Source organism: Agelaius tricolor, unplaced genomic scaffold (assembly GCF_023055355.1).
Source record: "Agelaius tricolor isolate 1412-34295 unplaced genomic scaffold, bAgeTri1.0.p SCAF_8, whole genome shotgun sequence".
NCBI classification, from domain to species: domain Eukaryota; kingdom Metazoa; phylum Chordata; class Aves; order Passeriformes; family Icteridae; genus Agelaius; species Agelaius tricolor.
This window is the reverse complement of record NW_027269268.1, coordinates 1,810,048-1,836,662: the sequence shown is the minus strand read 5'-3', so window position 1 is coordinate 1,836,662 and position 26,615 is coordinate 1,810,048. Positions and strand designations below refer to the sequence as shown.

Sequence of the window (26,615 nt, the reverse complement as noted above, 5' to 3'; positions counted from 1 at the left end):
ATCAGGGACAAGTTAACACTGGGATCTGGGTGCTGCCTGCTGCCTTGGCAGCTCTCCCCTGGCCTGTCTGTGTGATGGAGCTTTGGAATCTGGATAATCCATCTAGAGGTCACTGGCTGGAGTGAACATGTGACCTGTTACAATAAAACAGCATCATGGAATTGTTAAGGTTGGAAAGGAACTTTAAAAATCTCAAGTACAACCACCCGACAGCTGAAGTCTAAAAAGCCAAATAAGAAATGGAGAAGGGAAGAGATGAAGCTCTGTCCAAGTGCCAAAGTCAGGAGTTTTGCACATAAAGAAATCGAAGGAGATTTCTGAATTTCTTGGGCCTTAAGCCACTTCCTTCCCCCTCTCACAGAAGGTTCACAGAAGACACAGAAAAGGAAGACTAGCTGGGCCTGGTTCCATTCTAAACTGAATGAATGGGTATAGAAGGCAAAATTATTGTTCAGCACCCTCGGTGTGATTCCCTCGCATGGTCACCGGCACAGGAGGGAACCAAGGATGTGAACACCATGGGCAAGACTCAGCTATCCTATGGCTTCTGCTGAGACCAGTGTTTCAAGGAGACAGGAGAGTGGAATTCACAGTAATCACTCACATAAAAGGAATAAGTGAGTGTGTAACACTGGAAAAAAATGTGGGAAAATATTTATGCAGCCCATATTACAGAGACAAAAAGCACTTCAAACGCCCTGGCAGTGACAGTGAGTCACAAAGGGTGCAGGCCTGTGACAACGGGTCACCTCCTCCCAGAGTCTTCCTGCCCCCCTACGCCTTCATGGAGCTGAAAGCATAATTGTCCTTAATTGCTCACTTGGCACTAAGTGGATTCTGACCTTCTTAGAGGACAAAGTCCAGCAGCTGGGTTTGGGAGCCCAGTGCACCTGCAGTGACACTGGCCACGTCCAAGGTAGGGCTCCTCCACTGCTGCAGCCGACTGCCAGGCAGCAGCAGAGCCATGTCTGCACACATCAAGGGTCCCCTTCCCACCCCAAACACTCCAGGATTCCACCATCCTATGATACACATACACTGCATTTGGATACATTCATTGGATTACAATATTTAGCTAGTAAGGTACGTAAACCTGAAGTTTTGCAGAGTTTCATTTGCCCATTAATCCTATCTCTAGCTGAAATCCTTAATTTTTTAATTAACTTGCACACAAGAACTGACTGAATTAATGATTAAGGAGTAATTTTTTTTTTGGAGGAATAAAAACATACATGAAGTGAGCAATCATAAACATGTTCCAGCTAGCTGTGCTGGGTAAATAAATTCTCATTCTTTGTTGAAAAATAATATTCAGTGACACACAGGCAGATTATGTGAAATCACAGAAAGGCAGTCAAAGCCTCAGCTGTCTCCCAGGGAAGCATTTTCTGGAAGGGAGGATTTTAAAACTGGAAGGGCTGACAGGGAGAGAATAGCCCTGAAGTAAAAGCCAGCTCTCAATTCTCACAATTCCTTATGGAGCAGAACCTCATCTACCCACAGCTCTGTCTATAATTACACGGAGTAAGTGTGATACACTTACAAAAACCACACAGCCTGACATTAGACATACTGACATCTCACTATTTTTAGGAAAAAACCCAGCAAAGAGGCAGCTTGGGAGGGTTGATTTTCACTGCCACACCACAGAACTGGTTTGCAAACAAGAGGGTCCCATCTCCACTTTCCTGTGGCCATTCTTTGGGGGGGAAGAATTTTCTGCAAGGCCCAAATGCCGGCCCACAGAAACCAACACAGATTTTTTTCATTATGGATCCACCCCCCTTTAGACTTTCCTTTTTTCATATAGACTCTTACACAACGAAGCAATTTTTTTTTTTTCTTTCCACCTCACCAAATTCCTCCGAGCGTGCCAGCCTCGCCTGCACCTCGCACAGATGTGTTATGAATCTAACTCGCACTGTTTCCACACAGGATATTTTGATCATTCCCCTCTCCTTTTCCCCATCCCCATCCCATCCAAAATAGCACAGAGTCAGAATCATAAATTCTCCTGTTCTGACCTGAAAGACCATTCTTTCAAGGACTACTTCTCTTGAAAAAGCTGTGACTAAGGAGAAGGAGATTTTCAGCAAGGTTCATCCCTGCAGTCTGCCATGGAAGGTGAGGCCTGCTGGAAACATCTTCCACAGGGAATTAGTACTTCTTTCTATCCAGAGCCCATCTTCTCCCTCCTGACACTCAAGAACACTCAGGCAAAACATAAATTTCCAACTCCCACATACAAATTAATTCAAATAAATTGGAAGGTTATTGCTGGAACCTCATCACAATGTGTGAGTATCCAAATGCTATTTATTTGTGGAATGACACTGGACCAAGGGTTTCATGTCCCTTCAGTAGCACTCTCTCAATGGAGCTGCTCCTCAAATCCAAGGAATTTTCCTGTCAGAGGAGAGCTGCCAACTTTCCCTCTCTGGCGAGCAGGGCTCCATTCTTGCACCTCTCTCCATTTCCTGCACAGTGTTGCTTTAATGAGCCCTCCAGTCTGGTGGAAAGCTAAAAGAGACAGCGAGGAAAAGCATAATAATAAAAAGGAGAAGAACCTGAGAGGGGAGAAGATTTAGGAAGAATTTTCCATTGAATATACAGTGGGTCTGACTAGAAATATGACAAACAGGAGACAGTTCTCCTCTGCAAAAGGAGGGAAAACAGCTCAAGTGTTCCGTTTAGACACATAAAAGGACCTCCTCAGCTAAGTAATAAATTTAATGACTTAGAACTACAAAGAAATGCTTAGTCAAATATTGTGCTGCAGAAAATGCAGTGAGAAAGAGTCCTATTTTCAATCCTGTCATGCAAAAATGCAGAGCCCTCATCTTGGATTCAACCCCTAATGAACACAAAGGTGAGCTTAGCCTGGCTCTGGATCCCAGGCTGACCATGTGGCTGCAGGGGTTGAACTCCCAAAGGAGGAAGGCAGTGGGAATGATGTGAGAGTGGCAGTCCAAGGTGAGAGAAAGGCTGTTCAGAACTGGGAGACAACAGAATGAACCAATGTAGCAGAAGAGTAGAAGCGGCACAACAGCAAATAATACCAATTTTAAAAAGTGTATCCAAGCGTTAGTCACGGATAATAAGCCTCTCTTTCTCGCCACATGGAATTTCAGCCATTTCTCAAAATTCCACTGGCATAAATATAAAGGAAAAGCTCCAACTATAAACTGTCACTGAATGCTGTTGAACTCGGACTCCTGCTTTTTTTTCCATGAATGCACTGTAAGTCAGCATTCCAAGAGCAACAAATGTCTCCAAGCCCAAGCTATTTCCCAACAGTCCATGGACCACGAGAGTGTCCAAGATAACAGTGAAAATATGCTCAGGGCCATTCTACCCAGATACCACATCCACAGAGGAAGGGGGTGTCCCAAAATCCCAGGCTGATCTGCACAAAGGGGGTCTTGGGTCAGGACAACAAGCAGCTTAAAAAACCCAGCTGAGCACAAAGATCACCACACTTCTGCCCTGAAAATCCTGAAAAAACAAATAACACCCGAGCCATTAGTGAGGGACTTGGGAAGTTTGATTTGGATAGAAGCTCTGCCACTGTGGAACAGCCACTTCCAAACTGTGGGCATCAACTTACCCACTTCTAGTAGGGGTAATATCCTGCAGTGTCTTTGAATATCCCACTCCAGCTGTAAATATCATTGTCACCCCAAATAAGCCTCCACAGAAGATGCTGAAAACAGCTTGTTATGTCCCAAGTACCTAAAAGGTTTCACAGATGCTCTTGGTTGTCCAGTTCTGCTCTTCACAGAAAAGCACCTGAGGGAACTCACAGCTTTGCAGTTTCTCCCTGGCTTTCCAGCTTCTGCCTCAGCTTCCCTGGCATTGCAGACACAATCCTATCTTTTACCTGTGCCAGTGCCTCACCACTCTCATTGGAAACCTGAAGAGGGACTGCAAAGTGTGGAGCTATGTGGAGATACTGGCATCTGGAACACCTGCACAGTGTGCCATTACCTGTGACATTCAGAAAAGGGATGGTGAATTCCATGCAGGGAATTCTCTCCCTTTAAAGAAATTTAAATTCTAATTTCTTAAGGCTTTAAGAAAGGAGATAGGGCAGCTGGAGGCAGAGGACTTTGGATTTCCACAGAGCCTTACATCTGATGAACAGCTGTGAGTCAACCTGCATGGCAAAGGCTCAAGCATGCAAGTGCTCAGCTTTAAATCCCACAGACACAGAAAGGGAATGACCTGCAGGAGACATTGCTGCCTTTTCCCATTGCCCCCTCCCTCAAACGCCACAGGGTTCTCCTTTACACAGGAACAAACATCCCAAATAAGGGATATTAGAGGGCCTGATCAAGAAACAGGCATTTGGGGTTTAGTGTCTGTTGAATTTCTCTCACTATCAGAAATTCTAAGTGAGCCTGGAGATGGAAAGGGAGCACATCTGTTCATTGCAGTGCTGCTGAGATGTTCCTAGTAACGAGGCAGATGTTTCCAAATGGAAGTGGATGGGATGCCCAGATGGCTTTCATTGTCCCATTTTTCCAAGCAGCCTGACAAACTTTAGATGTAAAAAAATAAATATGAATGATGATTCTGTCTCGCCAGCAAAAAAAAAAAAAAAATAGAGCATGTTTGACAAAGAGCAAAGGAAGCAGATCTGAGCAGGTCAGAACTTCATCAGCCTTCCTCCAGTTAAACCAAGTGTCTAATCAACCCCCACAACATGGCACAGTGCTGCCTGAGCCCTCTAAGAACAGACACTTTTAATTGATTTATCTTCCCTATTAAAGAGCACTGTTAACTAAAGGAAGACTGATTTTTACTTCTAGTAGTAAATGTTCTCAGCATCAGAAACTTGGATGCTTTGCAGTGCTGGAAGTAATGAAACTATATTGTTACTTATTCTTGACAGGGAAAACTCTGATTAAGAAAAGGGGCTTGAAATAAATCAAGAATCAACCCTGTAAAAGCAAATTGAAAAATACCATTAAACTACTAAAGCAGAGGCTCAAATGCATCTGTTTGCAAATTTACTGGTGACCAGGAATAAAAAGAACATGAAACTGGCTATGGAAGAACCTGAGCAGAACCCAGGGATAAGGTAGTGCATTTTCAAGGACTCTTTAGGACAAACTACTTAAAACAGATTAAAAAATTAATTACATGGTTTCTGGATACTCACTGCCTGTTGGTTAGAACTGAGCATTCAAAAAGTAAATAAACAAGGTAGCAAATTATTTTATGATCTGGATTTTTACTGCCATCATAGATCTATGGCATACAGGGCTCTTGCTGAAAATCAACAACATCCATGATGCTACTAGTGACATCATCTGTGATGACATCAATTAGTGTTTCTCCATAAGCCACAGAGTACAATGAGTTACCCTTTCACTCTGAGGTACTTCTCAGGAGTTTTCAAAACAGGTTTTCCCACAGATCAAATGAAAGCAAGGGACATACTTGGAATTGTTCTCAGTCTATAAGCAGCAGCTGAATTTTTCCTGTTCAACAACATGATTTTTAAGTAGAGTTTGAGATATTGCTCCATGTCATGAGGAAACATGGAAGAGCAGAACTCAGCTTGACCATGGGTTGGCCAGAGCTTCCTTTCTGCCCTAAGCAAGGGGGGGAAAAAGTCCACAAAGAATCTTCATCATTAAATCACAGGCAGTCAAAGGCAAATGAAAATCTACATCCAAAAACAAAAGAAGAAAAGGACACTAATTTGTAGCTGGCTCCTAATTAGCTCCCTAATTTGGTTAGCAAGTCCAAGACCTAAGTGAAAAGTACATCACTGTTTGGCAGAGCAGCCTGCAGCCATCCCCAGTGATTGTGCTCAAGCTACGTTTAGAGCTCCTAAGGAACATCCTCAGCAGCTTCTTCTCTTCCCCCAGGGTCCTCTTCTCCTGGCTTACATCTTCCACTAGCCCAGGTTGCTCCAAGCCCCATCTAGCCTGGCCTTGGACACCTCCAGGGATGGGGCAGCCCCAGCCTCTCTGGACAACCTGAGCCAGGGCCTCACCACCCTCACAGGGGAGAATTTCCTCCCAGTGTCCCATCTCACCCTGCCCTCTGGCAGTGGGAAGCTGAACCATGCTGCACACTGCAGAAATCCCCAGACCCACAAACTTTCACTCTCTGCTTGCATGGACCTTCTCAAGCCTCAGGACACCACTCACAGCACTTGGACACAGTGCAGAAGAGCCTGGACAGGAGGGAACAGGGCATACACTGAACTGGTAAATGATTACAGCAGCAACTCTGCTGTAATAAATGAAGGAAAAGGAGGAGACACATCCAAACACTTCAGGTCCAGAGGTTATTTTCATGCTTAAGGGCAAACATAGACCCATCACTTACTCTCCCACTGATCTGACTTCTGTAAATAATTAACAGAGTTACTACTACCTCTTACTTTAATACCTCTAACAGATTTATTGTCAAGGAGAGAAAAGCACAACTACTATTCCTCCTGGAAATGGTGACTTTATGTTCTCTGGAGCTGTTAGTGAGGAGAAGTGGAAAGGCAGAGCAGAGCTCTGCATTAAGAAAGCACAAAGCTCCTTGTATCACCTGTTACTGTTTCCAGCAGAGACTAAAAAAGCTCAGTTAACACTGTGTCTAACCCCCTTGCAGTTGAAAATTTATTTTAGGTATTATTAGGATTTTGCACAAGAGGATCTGTGCATTGGTAAGTTTTTATTCTAATCTGCACTAACCAGGTTGTGTGGATTTATTATTTGATGTCTCTAGGATTACAGAATACAGTTATTTGAAAAATGGCTACAGGATAGTCATTTCACACAGAGAGTGCTTGCTGATCAAGTGTGCACTTCCACACACACTCACAGTCCACCACTCCTGTCCTCCATGGAGGATGCCAGTGCCTGAATCCAGCCTTCTCCAGATATCTAGATGCACTGCTGGACATCCTGTGCAGAACTATGGGAGAAGAAGGAAAATCCCACCCTTTCTAGCCACCTGACAGACCCAGCCTGTTGCCAGGAACAAGGGGAAGGACAAACCTGTTCCCTGCAGGCATGCCACTGGCTGCTGGGAGGCAGCAGCCTGCTTGTTACCTGGGTGGAGAGGTAAAATGCCAAAGGAGACACAAGGCCATGCCTCCTGGGGCTAGGTCCTCAGACCTTTCCAGGGAATGCTTAGGAAAGGCCCTGCCAATAGTGCTACAAAGGAAGACACAGCAATGAAATGCTTCCCTGGGCTACTCCTGGAGTACAAGCCAGCTAAGCTCTTCATCCCTGCCTGGGTTCTCCTCCCAAACCACATGGTATGTGGTGGAATCCAACACAGAGTTCCACAGGTCAGCCTCTCCCCGGCAACACGCACGAGAAGTCAGCTTCGCTGAGACATCAGTTCCCTCCTTTCCAACTCTAACTGCAGACTTGTGTGACTTTTAATAACCTCCAGAACCCTAATTATCTGGCTGATCCTGTCCCACGTTATTGGAATAGTCTAAAGAATGATTAGGCAAGGTATTCTGGAAAAAAAAGCCAAAACAACCCTGTTTTCTTAGCAAACAACAGCTGGGTCATGCTGTTACTCTGCAGTGTTTTACTCTTGCATTTTGGAAAGATTTCTGCACTTGTGTAACCCAGAAATGGATCTGAAGAAACTCAGTCCACTGGGAGCAGTGTGAAGTACGAGGCTGCTGTTCTCACGTCAGTCATTCCACCCGTGCTCCTGTCAGCTCCAGCTGCCCAGCTCTGTGTCATCCCACACACCACAAACCAGATCAGTTCATTTAGCATCTGCACCATGCTTGGAAGGGGTAAAGGGAAGGGGTGGTAGCGAGCTCTGGGACATCTTGGTGTAATACATGGGGCACAGCAAGAATTAGTCCACAGTAACCCCACATGGACCCCACCAAAGCAGGAGCATGGCATCCAAACTGCTCCTTCAAAACACACCAGATGCATTTTCCTTCTCTGTCATAAACCAAGGATCTCATCTCATCCAGGTATTTTCGAAGATAGAAATGAATTAAATTGCCCTCAGCTCGGATTCTTAAGCTGTTTCTAGGATCTTCCTATAAATTTACTGAGCATCAAACCCATTAGAAACCAGGTGTCTCACAGTGGGGAAAAATGCTAAAACTGTAGAAAATTCAGGAGGAGAAAGTCCAACAAAAGTCCCACAGCATGGAAATCACTCATTTATGTTATGACACAAACTGCTATGTTTTAGCTCATTTTCCCATCAAAAGCCTGCTGTAGAACACAGACTGATCAAACAAGGCTCTCTGCTCCCAGTGACAGAGTCTCTCAGTGCTCTCATTTTGGTCCTAAATTTGTAGGATGTGCATGTGAAACACATGAACAAGCCTCAGCCCCCACAAGCCGTGGGAGGATTCATTTCCTCCGGTTCCTGACCTCTAATTCACATAAACTCCCCCTGCTAAGGCAGCTCCTCTGACTCCCATTCCCATATTCTCAGAGGGTGCCATCCTGGTACATATATCCTGGTCCATAAAAAACACTTTGAACCATTTCATGTGCACCTTTCTGATCAAACCCAGCAGTGGAGATGAGCCACTCCACATCCAAGCCAGGGACCTCAGTCCTACACGGGCCACCCAAGGGTGATCCTCACCTTGGCATGTCTCTCCCAGGTTACCTTGAGAATGTCATCTATAAACCAAAGAGGCTCCTTCACACACGACCAGCTGCTTACACATTATTTAAAACCCTCTCCTCTCTGTCAGCACCACTGTTTATTGAAAGTCTTCTTCTTCCTATGCAATTTGGGGGCACAGGGAGTTTTTGTTGGAAAATGGTACGAGCCTTGGAATGGCTGCAAGCTGAATGTACTGACCTGTCTCCATTTTTTCAATTTTCCCTTCATACAGATTTTTCTGTGTGTTTTACTGCTCTGGCGCTGGGTGCCTGTAGTTGGAATGAAGCCTTTATTCTTGGTTTTATTCAAAAATCATTTTCCTTTGTTATTGCCAAGAACAGAAGATGACTTAAGCAGATGGATGTTCCTGCTCTCATCATCAGGCGCAACCTCCCCGACACAGACAGAGCACATCAGTCACTTCACAGCACCTTCTAATCCACTCCTGCTCAAGCTTTTCTTTCTTAAAAAAATAATGGAAGCTTTCCCTCACTATAAAGTCTGTGTTTCCCTTTGCTTCCTATCCACCCATCACCAAATCTTTTACACCATAATGTGTTCTCCCTATTCTATTTGATTACCATTTCCTTAAGCAAAACTATATTCAGTGAAGAACTTCAAAGAATCCACTTCAGTTTCAATGTAAGAGAAGAAGACTGAATTAAAAACAAAACTCCAGAAGTGCTGGACAAAGAACAGGATGTCCTTAGACAATGCAGGTTATTGCCATCAATACAAGTTATTGGTGGCCCTTTCTTCGGGGACTACCAGATAGCAGGAGAGAGACTTTTGGCCTCATATTAGGGAGAAATTGCTCCCTCTGAGGGTTGTGAGGCCCTGGCAGAGGCTGCCCAAAGAAGTTGCCCCATCTCTGCAAGTGTCCAAGGCCAGGTTGGATGGGCCTTGAAGCAGGCTGGGATAGTGGAAGGTGTCCCTGCCCAGGGCAGGGGGGGCGGAGCAAGATGGTCCTTAAGGTCCCTTCCAACCCACACCATGCCGGGATGCTGTGTTTATACAAGAATGTCCATACTGAACAGAGGATGTTACACAACATGCTGTAATGAGTCTACACAGAAATCATTTCCATCTTCCCCATTGTTCTGATGCACAAACTTGTGTGGTGGGCTGTGCAGCATCAAAAATATCCTCCACCAGAACACAGGTCATGAGAAATTCTGCTGAGAAAGAGCTCAGACACCCTCCAGCACGACAGTGTCCCTGAGAACTACTAAAGTGCCCAGGGAAGTGCACAGGGAGGTCTCCCAAGCAGGCAATAGCCTTCCCACCCTTCTACCTTCTATTCCAGGGTTTCATTCCCAGGCAACCAGGAGCAATTCCCAAATCATTTCTTCCTCCTACATGTTTCCCACCTGGGACAAAGACACTCGACGCCAGCACCATGGCAACCCCATCAGACACACAGGCACTTCGGTTCTTTGGGGAAAATGAAAATTCTGAAAGGAAGCTGGGAGATAAAGGCTCCTACTCCTTGTTTCCCACTGTTAGGAAGTAATTACAAAAATACTTTCATCTCAAGTGCTTGCTGGGTGAATAGGTTGTCATTTAAGAAATACTATGGTGTGAAGAGGAGGATGAAAGAGGAAAGCTCTGAGTACATTACCACGCTGTGGAACCGTTCAGCTCAGGGCTGGGTGTCATCATTCTACCACACAGAAGTGCACAGAAAAAATGATAAGTGAACAAACAGGAGGAAAGATAAATTCAATACTCAGTTATCAGCTCGAGCAGCATGTGATCCAAACTCTGCCTCATCATCCCACTGCTGTCAGTTTGAGTGTTCCCACTGACTCCATCGGACTTGGATCAGGCTTTTATGTTTCTGAAACATAGCTTGGGTTTTATTTTACCACACTACTGAGCCAAATTCAGTAGAACTCCTAGGTGCAAATTTGATTGTAAATTCCACAAGTTCTTTGCCTGTTTCTGCTGCATCTTGAGCGCTTTCAAGGAATAAGGTTAATGATCACACATTTCAGTGATGCTTCTCAGCTTATTAACAGCAGCTTCTTTTCATCCTACCCAGAGTAAAATCATTGTTATACTTCCAAAACCTCCCAAACTCAGGCTTGTCCTGAGAGCATTTCCTTCCATTCCTGAGTAAAAACTTGCTTTGGCAAGAAAATGGTAAGGATTTATTTAAATCATGTTTTAACATGACAGCCTCATACTCAGCTCTGTTTCTTTCAGCTCTGTCTGCACAGCTCATTTGCTCTCTGTCCCTCAAACCCTTCACCCCCAACATGGAGACTTGGTCTTCCTCCTTTTTGCCCTTAAGGACAAAGGACAATTATTTTTAAATAAAACCAAGTCTTACTTTGACTTAAGAAACATTACTGGGGAGTAACACAAAATGAATGCTGACTACCTGCAGTACTCAACCCAATGAGAAGCGCAGATGTTCAGTGTCTTTAGGATCAAGACTTAAGTGACTGGGGAAGTGGAGCTTACAAATGTCATCCCAGGACAACCCATGGAAAAGCTGGCAGGAGCCTGTCATGTGTATTTACACCCAGGGAGACCTCTAGACACTGTCCTGCTGTGGGATGATTCCCAGACCAGGTGCTCATCCCAGATGCTTAAAAACAAACGTCCAGTGTCACATCCCACTGCATTTAAGTTTTTTCAATAGCTGGGATTTCCCATGGGAGGCCTTGCCTTCCTCCCCGCCGAAGAGGAAGATCTTCCTTTGTCCAGGGGAGCTAACCTGAGCTCAGCACTTCCAACCAGCAAACACCCTGTCCAATGGACACCACAGGGTCTAAGGAGGATTTGGGATTAATGAAATTATTTTATTATTTGGTGGTCAAGACCTACTGCTTCCCTGCATTGCCTCACCTAGCAGAAGGAAGATCAGATTCCAAGGAATACAGTCAAACAAGATCCTTTGAATCAGCAGACAGATTGCCCGTGATATAGAAATAGTCAATCCTGCCAACAGTCTGTCAAAATATGGAAAATTATCCACATTTCCCTGATACCACTGAGTGAGAGCAGAGGCATTTTCTAAGCATAGAATATATAAAACTATCTACAATTACCTGGTATCAAAACAAACCCCAAATATTCAGGTCCATTTATATGCAAGCGATCCTACTCACACCAAAATGACTGAAAAGACAGAGGTATAAAAAGGCAATAACTAATGAAGGAATCCTTCAAGGGGCCTAAACTGGTTGTGCACACACACAAACAAAAATTCCCCACAGGAATGGGGCAGGATTTCCAATCTGATTTCTTGAGTGTATCATGTAAGGCTTCTAAAGAAATCAGTCTCCACACAAAGCAAATTATGAAAACAATCCATGCAAATTGCCACTGTCATTCCCTAAAGAGGCTGTCCAGAGCCATGGATACCATCAACAGAAATCAGCACAGGGTGCTGCTCCAGGGTGGGAAGGCTGAACCCACACTATCCAGGAGCTTGAGGCATCCCAACATCTTCCCCAGAACCCCCCACATTTCTGGTTCCCACTTAAGACAGCTCAGGGGAGCTTCATCAAAGGGACAGCCCTAAAGGAAACAGGGAAAGAGAAGTGGGTAGGTGTACTGACTTCCATGAGAGCACCAGGTAGGAACCCCTCCATGCTCCTCAGCCCTGTGATCACTGCTCAAGCCTTGCCCTCAGGATGGCAGCTTTTTGACTTCCAACTCTGCACTCATTCTGTCCAACTGTTTGAGCAATGTCCAACCAACCCCCAAATGCTGTAAATCCTGCAGGAATACCAGATGGCCTGTCAGACTGCAGGCTCCTTCCATATAGCTAGAGCTGGAAGCCTCCCTCCCAGAGAAGTGACTTGTAGGGAAAACACGACACAGCATGTCCCATGTCACTGCTGAGAAAGGCTGTCACACTGCTTCCAGTTCTGTGATGACTTCATTGACAGCAACAATTTTAAGTACTTTTGTATCTTAGTGGCTGTTTTGTTGAGTCATGTGTCACTGAAAATGTGGACTCCTGTGTGTGCTGGCTGAGCTCCCAAAGTGTGAGCAGGGCGCACTCTGCACAGCTGCCTCCAGCCCAAGCACAGTGGTGGAGGAGAGGTAAGGACAGAGAAGAAAGAGGAACATTTTCATGTGCAGCTCATACCAACCAGACAACTCAACCACTGCAAACATTTCCTCAGGTTCCACAGGCTTGGGCACCTTGCTTTAACCTTCGGGAATCTTGAGGTTGGAAAAGCCCTCCAAGACCGAGTTCAGCTGTTCCTGCAGCACTGCCAAGGCTACTACTAACCCATGTCCCCAAGTGCCACATCTACATGACTTTTCAATCCTTCCAGGGATGGTGACTCCTCCACAGCCCTCAGCAGCCTGTGTCAAGGCTTGACAAGCCTTTCCATGAAGAAATATTTTCTAATATCCAATCTAAATCTGCCCTGGTGCAATGTGTGGCCACATCCTCTTGACCTATCACTTTTTACCTGGGAGAAGAGACTGAATCCCACCTGGCTACAACCTCCATTCAGGGACTTTTGACCTTCTTTCAGAGAAGGTGTCCCTGAACCTCCTCTTCTCCAGGCTAAACCTCCCCACAGATGCATGAACTAAATTGGAATGGCCTTGCTGGGGTACCAAAAGCCAAGCACCTCTAGCTCTGTGCATTGTAAATACTTCTTCTTTTATTTCCCAAACCCTTTGCAGTTTCAACGACATGTGAACACAACATAAACACAGTGAGAATGTGAGAAGCTGAATGATACTGAAATAAAGTCAGAGCACTGATGGATGCAGAGCTGCTCTTTCATCCTGAGCCCAGAGCCTCAAAACCCTCAACCTTCAATATGCAATGCCTTGGATTATCAGGATTTGTGTAACATTAAAAAGACACACAAGCAAATGGATTAAACTACACAATGATAATTATCCTCAGACACGGTAATTATTCTCAGATGGACCAACCACATCATCTTCAAGGCAGAGGGGAATTCTTGGATGTGAAAAAATATATCCAATCAACACAACTGCCTTCAGAGCACTTTCATAGCAACCAGGAGAAGGAGGAAAACAATAAAATTGGCACAATTTTGTGTTACTCAGAAAGAAACAAGACGCAAACTTTAAACAGGAGCTGTACAGCCTCCTCCAAAAGCTTCCATAGGCTGGAGTCACCTGGAAGAGCCCTGCAAGCAGCCCCACGGGGTACTGTACCTCCTGTGTGCACATCGGGGAGCGCGTCAGGGGGATGCTGCGCTACCGCTGAGCGCCTGTACACCATGTGGATTCTTCCCTTCTCCTCCTCCATCTGCTTTCCTCTCTCCAAAGGCTCAATGAAGTACTCATCCTCATCAGTTCTGATCATTCCAGCCTGGTAAGGAAGAGAGAAAACATGTCCATATGCCATTTTAGAGCCTGAAAACCCAGGCTCTAAAACAAGTACCAAGAGGTACAAAGTATAAAATGCTTGTAATACCACTGTAACCCATGCATTTCTTTCCCTCCCAAAAAAAAAAATAAATTCACCAACAAAAAGAACTTGAAGTTATCCAAATGAATGGAGACGAAGGGGCAGAAGCAGGCTGTGCATTTCCAAGTGAATCCTCCCTGTAAACTGCAGAGCCAGCCCAGTGCTTCCTTCCCCCCAGCCAGAGAGATGGCCAGGGAGGTGCTCGGAGTACGTATTTTTCAAGGCTCCCTTGGAGAAAAGGCTGTGGTGGATTTTCAAGAAAAAAGTATGTAGTGGAAATTTATTTTTTTTCCCACAAAAGCACATTGATGGAGCAATCCAGGAAAGCAGTCTCCAATCTTGGAATGCTATTAATTTTACTACTTTTTTTCTTCTAAATTAATGACATTCAAAATTTCCATCCACTGAAGGAGGCAGGTTGGAATCTGTGCTACTGCAGAGTTCTCCAGAGCTGTCCTCAGGATTCTGTGAAAGAGGGAAGACAACAGGACCACCAAAATCCACAAGCAGCCTTTGGGGCATAGTGGCTGGAATACAGCATCACCTCAGCCCTGAGGCTCAGGGAAGTGGTTTGACCCCTTGGCTTTCCTACAAACTCGCTTCTCCCAGGAGAGAATCCAGAAGAAACCTGCCCTAGGTCCCATCTGCACCCCATTTGCATCTACTTGGCTCCCCAGTATCTGCAGCTGTCTAAATGACATCTGACCATTAATTCCTTTCATCCCTGCAGTTCTTCCTGTCCCCCTCAATCCAGAACAAATGGTGCAGAGTGAACAGAAGGAATTCTGTGGAGTGAGAGAGATGCAAGAGCAAGTGCTGCTGGAGTTCATAATAAAAGGTAGATGGGAGCGAGGCCAAACCCAGTCTGGCCCAGGCAGCCCACCTAGGAGGGCTTCCCAGAGGACACCAAACCTTATATCCTTTACTGGACAGTCCATGGAAGAAGCAAAATCTGGAAAAGACTTTTTTTTTCCTTCCAAAATGTAAAAGATGCAGACAAACATAAGGGAATAAGAAACAATATAAAGCCTTGAGAAAATAACCTACAAGGGCAGGTTAAACTAAGGAATCACTTCCTGAGCCAAAATCAACAGTATTTAAGGGGGAACATGATTCCCTATAAATATGCATGGGGTGTTTGTAGGGAAGGAGGAAAGAGCCCTTCATTCAGAGAGCACAACGGGGAGCTGTGAAGTGTCCATTAATGGCCACATTTACCTTCAGTATTAAACATTATGGGTGGGATTTCCAAAAGTATTTTAGGAAGTCAAATGCCCCCTTTTCTAGCGGTTTGCAGTATGGGTGAGGCAGTGAATTGCCAGGCGAGCTTCGGAAAGGCCACCCTCAAAATGTCAGGAAGTTTGCACAGCAGTCACAGTGATCCATTATCAAGGGCTTCTAAAACTGATCACCAGAGAGTAGGAAAGGCTTTGGGTTGTTAAACCCATCCTACCATCCCATGGCCAACACCACGAGGTCAGAGGATGCTCTCACCTTCTGCTCCCAGTCTCCATGCCAAACTCTGCTGGTATCTGCATTGGGAACACTTTGCAAAACACACAATCTCTCAGAAGGAAGAAAATGTTATAAATTATGTTTTCAAGCTGTCCTTAATGCCTTTGTACAGCAAAGAAAGGCATTAACACTGATGTGACACCCTGGGGAACTAAGGCGTTAATTAGCAGCTATTTCTCCTAAACCAGCTCTGATCAGTGGGAGAACAGATCTGTAAAGCTGCTTTAAGCAAACCAGCAACACAATATGGGAATTCAAGATGCACAGAGCTTCCCTGCATCTCTCCACACAAGAACCTTCATTTGTATTACAGACATACTCTCTCTGTCCCAGGATCTGCACATCCCTCTGTCATACACAGCAATCTGGAAACACCATGTGCTGGGTCTTCACTGGGAAGAGCTGAAATGAAACTTAATGTGATGTTAAATTTCAATTTTTTAGGCTTATATCTCCAAGGGGAGATATAAGCTAAAAAAATTGAAACTTAACATTATGTTCAAGGCTTTACATTCATCTCCAAACACAGCAGCCTGTCAATAAGTGGAAGCAGATTAATAAGCAGGTTGGAGCTTGCTCAGCAGCAAGAGGCTACATGAAATGGTCATCCTTAGTAAAAAACAAGCAAGAAAAATATCAGGAATGAATGCAGGGATCTAAGGATGCCAAAATCCCCTTCCCCTCCAGAAGGCTGCTCCAACTTTGACCCTTTCAGTCACACACAGTTGCAAATATGGACTGTGCTGTTGGACTCTACCTCGAAGGGAAGCATGAGAAGATCACAGCTCTCAGAAGAGTGAAGAAGGCTTGTGTCAAAGAGCCAGGCAGTTACTGTCCAATCCAAGGACACTGAAAAATTCAGTGAGAAACAGTGTGTCCTGTTTTATGGGAGAGACTGTGCTCAGGAGGATGAACCTGCTTGCTTCAAAGAACAAGATCAAGTCCAACACCCGCACCAACACAGGGAAACAGACAGGATCTGTACATCAAGAATTTGAAAGCCTGGAGATTTCTCCAAATGTTTTCTCTTCCCCCTTCCATTCTTCAAAACAAGGGCAGCAGAACCTACCTGCTTTATTTGACCAAGAGAGGCTAAGTACCCTTCACTCTCATGAAGACCAACAGAGGTTTGGTTTATCCAATAAAGAGGGAGTCAGCCATGGTCTGGTTTCAGCTTCCACCTGCATCTCCTCCAAGCATCCAAAATGGACTCCCCTTCTTTCCCACAGAGAATCATGGAATTATGGACTGGTTTGGGTTAGCAGGGACCTTAAAGACCAACTTGTTCTACCCCCTGCCATGGGCAGGGACACTTTCCACTAGACCAGGTGGCTCCAAGCCCCATCCAACCTGATCTCAAACACTTGCAGGGATCCAGGGGCAGCCACAGCTTCTGTGGGCAGCCCATGCCAGGGCCTCACACCCTCACGGGGAAAATTTTGTTCCTAATACCCAATCCAAACCTTTCGTCCTTCAGCTTAAGGCCACTGAAATTCAATTTCCATTCTATGGAAACTAAATTAATCAACCACTCCATATACCTTAAAAATTAAGTGCAGAAATACATATCTGGAATATATATGGAAAGTGAGAACTATCCCAAGTATCAGAATCAGGATACCTGGATTAATTCTCACTTTGGGCCACATATGGATCAATCAGCTTGCAGCAAAATCTCTTACAAGGCTCTCCACCTGTGGGAAGTTCAGTTCAGGAGGTTCCTTGTGCCATCCCACACACTGTTTCAGCCAGTATCATCCTTGATTTCTCCATCCACCAATGCTTGGATTGCAGCAAAGGACTCAGCAGTCAAACCAACCCAGAAAACACTTTCTTCTCACCATTCTATTGATAGAACTGGAAAACATTGCCAGAGCTCTCCCCCCACTCCTCATCCCTCCTTTTTTCCCCGCTGGACAATCACAGGTGCCTGACAGCTCTATCCTGCCCCTACCTGAATAGAAGCCCTATTGAAAGGCACCAAGAGCTCTGTGTTCCCGCAGTTTAATATCCCAGCCCCGGCCCAGCAGACACTGCCTCCTGCCAAGACAAACACCTGGGACCTGCAAGGGGAGGGGGCAGCTTCTGGAGACAGCCCTCCAGTCTCAACTTCTTCAGGAGTGGATAGAGACATGCTTTTATAAAAGAGGTGCTGCCTGGTCTGAAAACAGCGATTCAGCCCCAAAACACTGCTACCTTTCACCTCTCTGTTGGCTTAAGGTGGGTCCAGTTGGGTGACTGTGCAAAACCTGCGTCACACGTACCTGCTGCTCCACTTTCCACCCAAAGGCAAAAAGCTTTTGGAGTTGCACCCAACACTGCTTGATTTATTGGAAGAAAAATAAAAGCAAAGAAGTATGCTTTGCCTGCAGCACATTTCCCCCTGCCAGCCTCCCCCAAAACTGAGCCACAGTGGGTGGACACTGATTCTAAGTTTGTGTAGCTCCAGGGTTACCCCTTCAGTTCCTTGGGTGGATATTATTTCCCATGCTGCACGGGTTCCACATTTTGGCAAGAATCAACTGATTATCTGGGTTTCTTTCCAAAAATCCTCTAGAAGCTTCTCAACTTGTTGAGTTTGCCCATGATGCCACTCTTCAGTTTATGCCAGTGCCTCACTATCCTCACAGGAAGGATTCCTTCCCAATACCCCATCTAACCTGGCCTCTGCCAGCTGAAGGCCATCCCCCTTGTCCTGTCACCCCAGACCCTTGTCCCAAGTCCAATTGTGCTCACCCAGTCCAGCAGGTCCCTGTGGCAGGGAAGTGAAAAGGCATCCAAATGGATATAACTTCCCTCCTTCCACATCTTCTGCATGCTATAGTATTTATGGCCTCAACATACTTGGCATATGAAAAAACACCACACATTGGAGGAATGCTGGAAAAAAGTAATATTGCAGCACTGTGCACATCTTGGAGAAACAGATGTTGCTGATCCAGCTGCTGGGTGCCTACGGAGGAGGTTTGCAGATGGAATTCCTCCTCCATGGGCCTCCAGTCTCCATGGAGGTGTCTGGCTTTGGGAAAACACCACGGTTTTGGGGTAAAACATCTCCATTTACTAACCTTCCAGCTCCAGTACCCTTGGAATGCTTCCCAGAGGAGCAAGCAGAAATTCCACAGCCCATTTTCCATCTCTGGAAGATCAGTGTGATATAAAATCCATGTTCTAGGCCATGTTTTATCCTGGTCATGCATCTCAGAATTAAAGCAAGAGCTCCTGTATCATTTTAGGCTCCATCCTTGAAGGGTGTTGAACACAGGCAGCACAGGGACTTGACAACTAAATTATTAACCCAGCAGCAGTTGGTGACCAATCATTAATATCAGATTTTTAAATTAAAAAAAAATCTTTTGCCAAGAGAAGTCTTATCTGTTCAGAGGATTCAGACACAGGTGAAAAGGTAGGAATGTTTAATATCCTCTTTAATATCCAAACCATGGGCAATACTAAGAAGGCTCTTAGACAAGCTCCTACCAAAATACTGGAAATCATCTGCCCACAGGAATTGAAGTCTCTCAACATACTAATTGATACCACTTTAAGGAGCAAAAGGCATGTGGAAGAGCCATCAAATTAACCAAATTCCTGTTGAATTTGCACAGAAGTAAAGAAAATGTCAGCATTTACTGGGTCACTGCACTGGACTGGAATTAAGTTTTTTAGTCTCCTCTATAAACATCCATAAGAAAATTCCTTTATGCTGAAATTTCTCATGCTTGGTTTTGATCCAAATTCTGGGTTTTCTTTTTCCCCCACTTTCAGAAAATCTAAGAAAACTCAATGAAAACCCCTAAGAGTTATACAAAAGCACAGAGAAAAAACAAACTTTGATTTTATGTGGAAAAATATGTCTCTCTTTTTTCTTCTTGGAAAACCTACTGGGATTCATTTTAACAGCAAACTGCTGCATAGAGCTGGCAGGCCAAAGGCTTTGTCCTTAAAGAAGGAACTGTGGGTTTAAAATATCAGCTATTCAAGAGGGAAAAGTATGCATGGAACATGCTCAGAGCAGTCAGGCACATGCCCAGTCCCAGCAAATCTCTGTAGAAATATTTACTGAGCACAAGTTTTGTCTTTGTGTCAGCTACAGCAGGTCTTTGCTGGGAGCTATTTCATGGAGAAATGGTACAGGAGACAGCAGAGGTTGCCAGTTCTGCAGTAAACCGGGTGTTATCCCAGATCCAGAAATCATGGGATGCCACCAGTCATAGATTCCTCTAAAATGTGGAAAGGAAAACAAAAAGTGAGGACATCTTATCGTCTTCAGAGAAGGGGAAATGAGACCTTCAAGTGCTGAATACTCCAAAAGTATAAAGCGAATAAATAAGGCAAAAATGTGAAGATCCCATGGTGTGGATGTCAGCAACATCAATTTCTACTGTGGCACGCAAAATAAATACTCATTTATCTGCTGCCTGTACACAACAGTCAAAAGTGATGCTGTAGCATCATCACCCTTCCAAGGCAACAGAAAACTCAGCCCAAACTATGCATGAGAGGAATCATCTCCTCAGAGAGAAGTCAGAGGAGCACAGAAAACTGATGCAGCTTCCTCTGAATGGAATTACTCTGGGGATCAAAAGCTAGGAAGCACCAAAGCTAGTAATACTCCCATCAAACTCATAGTTTTAGATTGGTTCTAAATTCTTGCACAAAGGAAAAAAACCCCAAACTATGGTAAAATCTCTCAAAGGAAAAGGAGAAGCAGTTTTACACCTTTGGTCACGTATAAACCAAGAAAGTCAAATGACAAAGGGATTTTTATGAGGTAGGGAAGCTGATTTAGTGTTGCATGGTTGTAACTTACTGAAGTTCTCAGCCAAGTAGCAGAAGCACTCAATGAAAACTAAGTATCTATTAAAATAGAAGTGAAAGCAAAGCACTTTATCCATCATTTCAAGAAGCTCCTGCTGAAACACAGGGGCCAGAGATGGAACCACATGACTTTTCTTTCCATGACTCTTTCAAAGCCTGGATGGGAGCAAAATGTTGAGTTGCAGCATGACCCTGAGAGAAAAACTAAGAACAGGAAACAGCAGAGCAACTCTTTTTCCTCAATGACCTGGCACAGTATTTTCTCTCCAGTCCTGCTTACTGCCCCTTTGCAAACATCAGGCCATGTGCCTTGCAGGCTAAATTGCAGATCCAAGTGGATAAACATGGACCATCAAAAAGCCATTGCTGAATATGGCTCCTGTACCTCCACCCTACCAAATGCAGTCACAGATTCAGCACCACCATCACCAAATTCACTCCACCATCAGTGAGAACTTGGAGAGAGGCTACAAGGATTGAATGCTGATAACCCTGGCTATTTCAGTATCTGTTTACTTTCTTTTCCTGGGACACACACTTTGCCACGGGTGACATGTGGAGGCAGGACATGAGGAATGAGAGCCCAACTCATGCACTCTGGGTGTGTTATTGAGGGTCCACACAGGTTATACAATCTGGGATTTATTACTGAAACCATAAAAAAGGGCTATACTTAGTCATTTTAATAAGCTTCTGCTATTTTATAAACTGTCAGCTGTGAGCCTCCAGGAATGAAAACATTTAAGAAGCGTCTGCTGTTTTGGAAACAAAGAGGGAAAAATCCAGAAAGGAAATTCTTTGCCCAAGTGCCCTAAAAGCAGTGTTTTATGAACATGCATCACCAGGACTACAAGGTGTGATTAAATAACAGCTACAAAAGACATATCCAGAGCAGCACTCAACTACCAGGCCTTTGTTCCAGAGCATTTTTAACCACACACTGATCTGTAACAGCAGTTTCAGCCCCTAAATATATTGCTTAAAAGGGAGGGATTACATGTAAACCTGTGCTTTGCTGTACAGAACGATTTTTCAACATCAGAAATAAACTATAAATAAAAGTCTGAAGCTGTGGCAACCAAAGTGGAGATTTTTATGGAAAGTCTCCAGGCAGACTCTCTCCAGCTGCCTGTTCCTAAACCCCTTCCTAGAGGATGCTCTCCTCACCTGGCCTCACCCACACTAGACTGTCAACTTTCTCAAGTTACCTTCAAATATTGTCTCCAGTCTAAAGACAGGAAAAAAGAGACTAATAACAACCCAAGTCTCCTGAGCACCATATTTTCTACTCATGGCTATGTGCCACGTGCACATTTTGCCCAGCCTGGGGTGGTTGTTAAATTCACAGTTCAGGTGTTCTGGGCTATTCCTGCTGGTTGTTCCAGAGGCCCCACAGGGAGGTCCTTGTTTTCTAGAAGGCACCTTAGGTGACATCACAGGTCATTCAGATGCCAGCCTGGACTCACTGCATCTCTCCTCAGCTTGGAGGGTGAGGAATTCTGCTGAATGGTCAGAACACATGGGATTGATTTCCCTTTCATCTTTACTTTCAGTTACCTGATAACCTGCTGCCACCTGCTTCTCAACAGAGGATAGAGACAAACAGAACAAGTTTAATTTCAGTTACCAAAAAGGGCCTACAAACACTTCCTATGAGCCAAAAAGAGCTAAACTACCTCCATCTTTTTTGGACAGATATAGCTCGAAGTTGCATTTATAGTGCCCAAAGCCTCATTTCCCATGTCCAGAGCTCCATTTCTATCATCCAATCAATCCTTAGGGTCCAAGACACATCTTGAGTGTCTAATCCCTCATACACAGGGTCTAAATCACACTTAGACCTAAGAAAGTCATTTTTGGGTCATGAAGCGTCATTTCTGGAGTTCAAAACTTTGTCTCTAGGATTAAAAACATCATTTTTGGGGTACAAACTGTCACAAGTTCCAAACATCCCTTCTGAGGTATAAAGGCTCATCTTAAGGGGCCAAAGCATAATATTTAAGGCCCAAAGTCTGTCTTGGAAGGTAAGCAGGAGCGAGAGGAGGAGACACAAGGGCTTGGAAATGAGGCAAAGCTGTCATTAGACCAGATCTGGCTGTGTTAGAAAAATTTATAAAAACAAACAAGAACAAATAAATGGAGCTGGAGCAACCATCTGCATAAACTTTGACTATGAAGTAATGGTGAAGTACTTATTTGCTTTGACTGATAAATTTCAGGGAGAAGCAAACCAGACCTATGAAGGATTTTCTATTTAACATCTTCCACTATACTGACACTTGACTTCCGTGCCCATTGCCTCCCTTCTCAATCAATGCTCCTCCCCTCTGGGTTTTACTCCAGCAGCCCCCAGTCCCAAATGAGGGAATGCATTTTCCCAAGTTTCTGGAGTTCCTGAGCTTTGAGAAATCCTCTTTCCTATGGATTCCTAGGGCTGTGGGAAGTGCTGCATGGCAGAGAGGTGACAGGGATGGAGTCCAGCTGCAGCCCATCAGACCCAGCTCATCATGCAGCCAAGCACAGTGAGCACCAGTGCTGAGAGCAGGCAGAGCAGGTCACAGGAGTTCATGGCAGGAGGGAATTACTGTGGGAAGAGCGCAGTAGGGCAGGGGAGCAGGAATATGGGAGTGTTAAATCAGCCTAAGGCCCCACTGCCATCTGCCAGAGCGGCACGCAGCCAGAGCAGCTTCTCTCCAGGGTCTGTCCTGCCTTCCTTCTCCTTGGGGTCTGTCCTGCCTTCCTTCTCCTTGGGATTTGTCCTGCCTTCCGCCTCCCAGGGTCTGTCCTGCCTTCCATCTCCCCAGGGTTTGTTTTGCTGTCCTTGTGCTTTGCCCTCCCACAAAGTTCTGGATGACCAGATGTCCCCTTGACCACAGCTCTCAGCTTGGACTGGAAGAAACCTCCAGGCCTGAGGGGACAGTCCCAGTTCCAGTCCCAATCCCAAACTCAGCAGGAGTTTCTGATGTTTCTGAGTTTCTACAACCAGATACTCTGCAGCAATTCAAGTGTTTGTCTCCAAAATGCTATTCCAATACACTGGGCTCAAACACCCTCGGCTCCTAGGAAGATGTTTCCCCATTTAGGAGCTCTGTCTTGCCAGCTTGGGGGAAGTCATGCTGAAATAGTACCTTAGAACCAACACAGGAACAAGAAATAAGCCCAAATAGCTCAGTCCTGATGAAACAATGGTAATAAAAAAGGATTTGAACCAAATCAAAATGCCCTGAAACTCCTTGGATCCTATAAGCCCCAACTCCTACAGATTTGTAAAGCTTTTCCTGAACCAAGTTTAGAGCCTGTGCAATTATCTCCAGTCTGAGATACTCCAGCCTGTATTTCCAAAAGATTTGCCAAAGGAAAGTAGCTGTGAACATGCACAGACGTGTTTCTTCACGTCTCCATATCCTTGGAAAAAGGCATGGCAATAAGCAAGTGAGGAATAATCTGTCACAAATGACAGATCTAAGCACGTTTGGGTATTTTTTTAAATTCTTGATGGTTGGTCTGTCTTCCAGGATTTCCCCGCTTTGGCAGCTGAACACTACAAGGCAGGCAGATTCCTGAGCATCTTCCACTTGCAAACAGCTGTACTTCCAACAACCACACGCTGCCCTGGGCTTGAAGGCCATGAAATTTCAACAAACAAAAATACTCCAAATCACTTCCAACAAACAAAAAAGAAGTCCCATTTTACTTGGAATCTGAAGTCAAAGATTAAAGGCTCATTGTCCTGGGCCTGGCCCTTTCCTTTGAAACAAGCAAGGTTTCTGGGAGAAACAGGAACCAGCCCTGCCCCTTGGGATGGCACGGATGTGAGCACAAACCAGATCCCAGCTCCAACACAGAGACACACATCTACAGGAACACAGTCCAGAGTGGAAGCACAAGCTAAAGGCATCACACACCTGCTCAGAGTTTGTCACAAAGGCAGGAAGCTAACTGACAAACTGGGGTGATTTTCTATACATTAACAGGTAGAAAGTGTTTTAAGACACTCTTTCTAAATGTTAGGCTTGCTGCCTTCTCTCTGTTTACAACCTAAACCATTTGTAGTGTTTTCTTGAGGCTGGCACCTTCCACCCCTGAAGGATTCTGACAATAAATACTGCTAGTTTGACCAAACAACAGCAGAAATATGCACCAGCATTCTGACACACAGTGAAGCAGACAAGAGGCACCTCCTCTGTGACTAATGAAGGGTTCTTCTGCCATGACAAGTGCAGGCACATGCATGTGGGATTTTTAAATAAACAGGGTCATTTCCAAGGGAGATTAAGCAGATGTGAAAATAGGAATTTGCAGAACTGATGGCAGACAGACAACTTCCATTGCAAAAGTAGATATGCAAACTATTTCAAAACAAAAGCATTCAAGTATTTGGGGGTTTAAATATAAGTTTAGATTCAGGAAGAGACTGCTGGCAAAATCTCACTTTGCTAGTGCAAATGCTGATTATTCCACGTATTTACTATCAAACAATCAAAATTTAGCACCAAATGCTCTTTTTCTCTTACGATATCCAACCTCTTCTACAAGTTATACACTGTGCAAACTGCTACCCCAGTGCTTCCCTCCACTTTCTCTCCACAGCTTCAGAACTTAGTTGGCTGCTCTGGACAGTGTCTAAATTCCTTTGAAGTCAAAAATAAATCCCTCCAGCACACACATGCCCCTAGAATTTCTCACTCTTGCTCCAGTTTCTGTTAAGCCATACTATCTCACTCCTCAGATCTTTAGGATACACTGAGGATCAAATATTCTGGCTGGGTTGAGAGACACATAGTGCAGCAACAGAGAAACCAGAGACAGTAATTGCAAGTTCCTTTTGCTACCCTGGGAGATGCCGGGAGGAAAAAAGCATAAAATAACTCATCAGGATTATTTATTTCTCTCACACTCACATGATTAGAGCTCCAAGAGATGTTAAAACAGTGAAGGTCGGAATAAACAGAGAGACAAGAGTGACCCAGGAGCATTTACCCACACTCCTCAAGGAAAAAGGCCATGTTCTCCTGGTCCAGTCACCAAAACCATGGGAAGAACATGGAATGTTATGGGAAAAGAGGGACACATTCCAGTAGATCAGGTTTCTCCAGGCCCCATCTAACCTGGCCTTGAACATTTCCAGGGATGGGGCAGCCACAGCTTCTCTAGGCAACCTGTGCCAGCACCTCACCATCTTCAGCGAAGAATTTCATCCCAATATGCCATCCAACCCTGTCCTCTGTCCCTGTGAAGCCACTCCCACTCCAGGAGTCCCCCTCTGGCGTCCTTTACCTGAAAACACAGCACAAGCAGCTTGCCAGTCCCACAGCAATCTGTGCCGGAGCTACACTCCCTAATCTCATTCCATTTAATCCAATTGCTTGTCTTCACAACACAACAGCTTCACTCAGGCTTACTGCCAACACCCAGCTGCCAGGGTCTCATCCATCAGAGCCATTCCATTGGAAGCTCCATCTAGCCAGCCAGGAGTCTGCTTGGCCTTTGTAAACACTGGCAATAGATCCTCCTCAAAACCCCCCAAAAAACCCCCAAAACACACCAAACTAACATAAGTTATCACCTCTGATGCAAACACTACCAGTATTTCCTTTCCCCAAGCAAAGGAATTCAAAGAGTTTTGGTCTGAATGGAGGTTCTGAGACACCTCTGCAGTTACTCAGTGACTACTGCCACTGCTGAGGTGGGAGCTTTGCTAGCCAGGACTTATCTCCAAATGGAATCAAATCATGACCACGTGGCAGCTATAGGAAGTGGGAAAGCCACTTCCAAGAAAGGATGCTTGTTGCAGACTTCTTCACATGGTTCCTGTCCCAAAGAAGCAGGAGGGTAACCACGACATCCATCTCCCTGGATGTGGCAGGCATGTTCCACCAGTGATAGAGCACAAGGTGGGTATTGTTGGCTTTCACTGTTGCCTGAGCAAACCAAGGAATGGTGTGTGGGCTCCAAACATGCCAAGCCTTTCGTTCTGGGATTTGGGCATCTGCTCAGCCACAGGGAAACCTGCATGCTCACAGACAGATCGAAAACAAACCTGTTACCCCTTGCTCAACTCTCATATGACACCTCCTGATGAAACGAAACTGCGGCTAAGAGAACAAAAAGCATGCTCACTTTATAAAGGAACCCTTTAAAACTTAATGCTGCTATTCTTGGATAGCAGGGCATCCCATCATTCCCATACCTGAGAAGCAAAGAGGGAACATTTGGACAGCAAATTCTAAACTCA

At 44.9% G+C, this 26,615-nt stretch overlaps 1 protein-coding gene across 3 annotated transcripts in view; it reads right to left on the bottom strand.

The window, feature by feature from the left end:
• Nucleotides 1-26,615, bottom strand: part of ADAMTS3 (ADAM metallopeptidase with thrombospondin type 1 motif 3) — a 70,181-nt gene that overhangs the window by 36,690 nt on the left and 6,876 nt on the right. For all 3 annotated transcript variants that reach the window (XM_071431212.1, XM_071431210.1, XM_071431211.1), the window contains exon 4: nt 13,789-13,945. In XM_071431212.1, the coding sequence (XP_071287313.1) occupies nt 13,789-13,945 (157 nt within the window). The remainder of the gene's footprint in view (nt 1-13,788; nt 13,946-26,615) is intronic.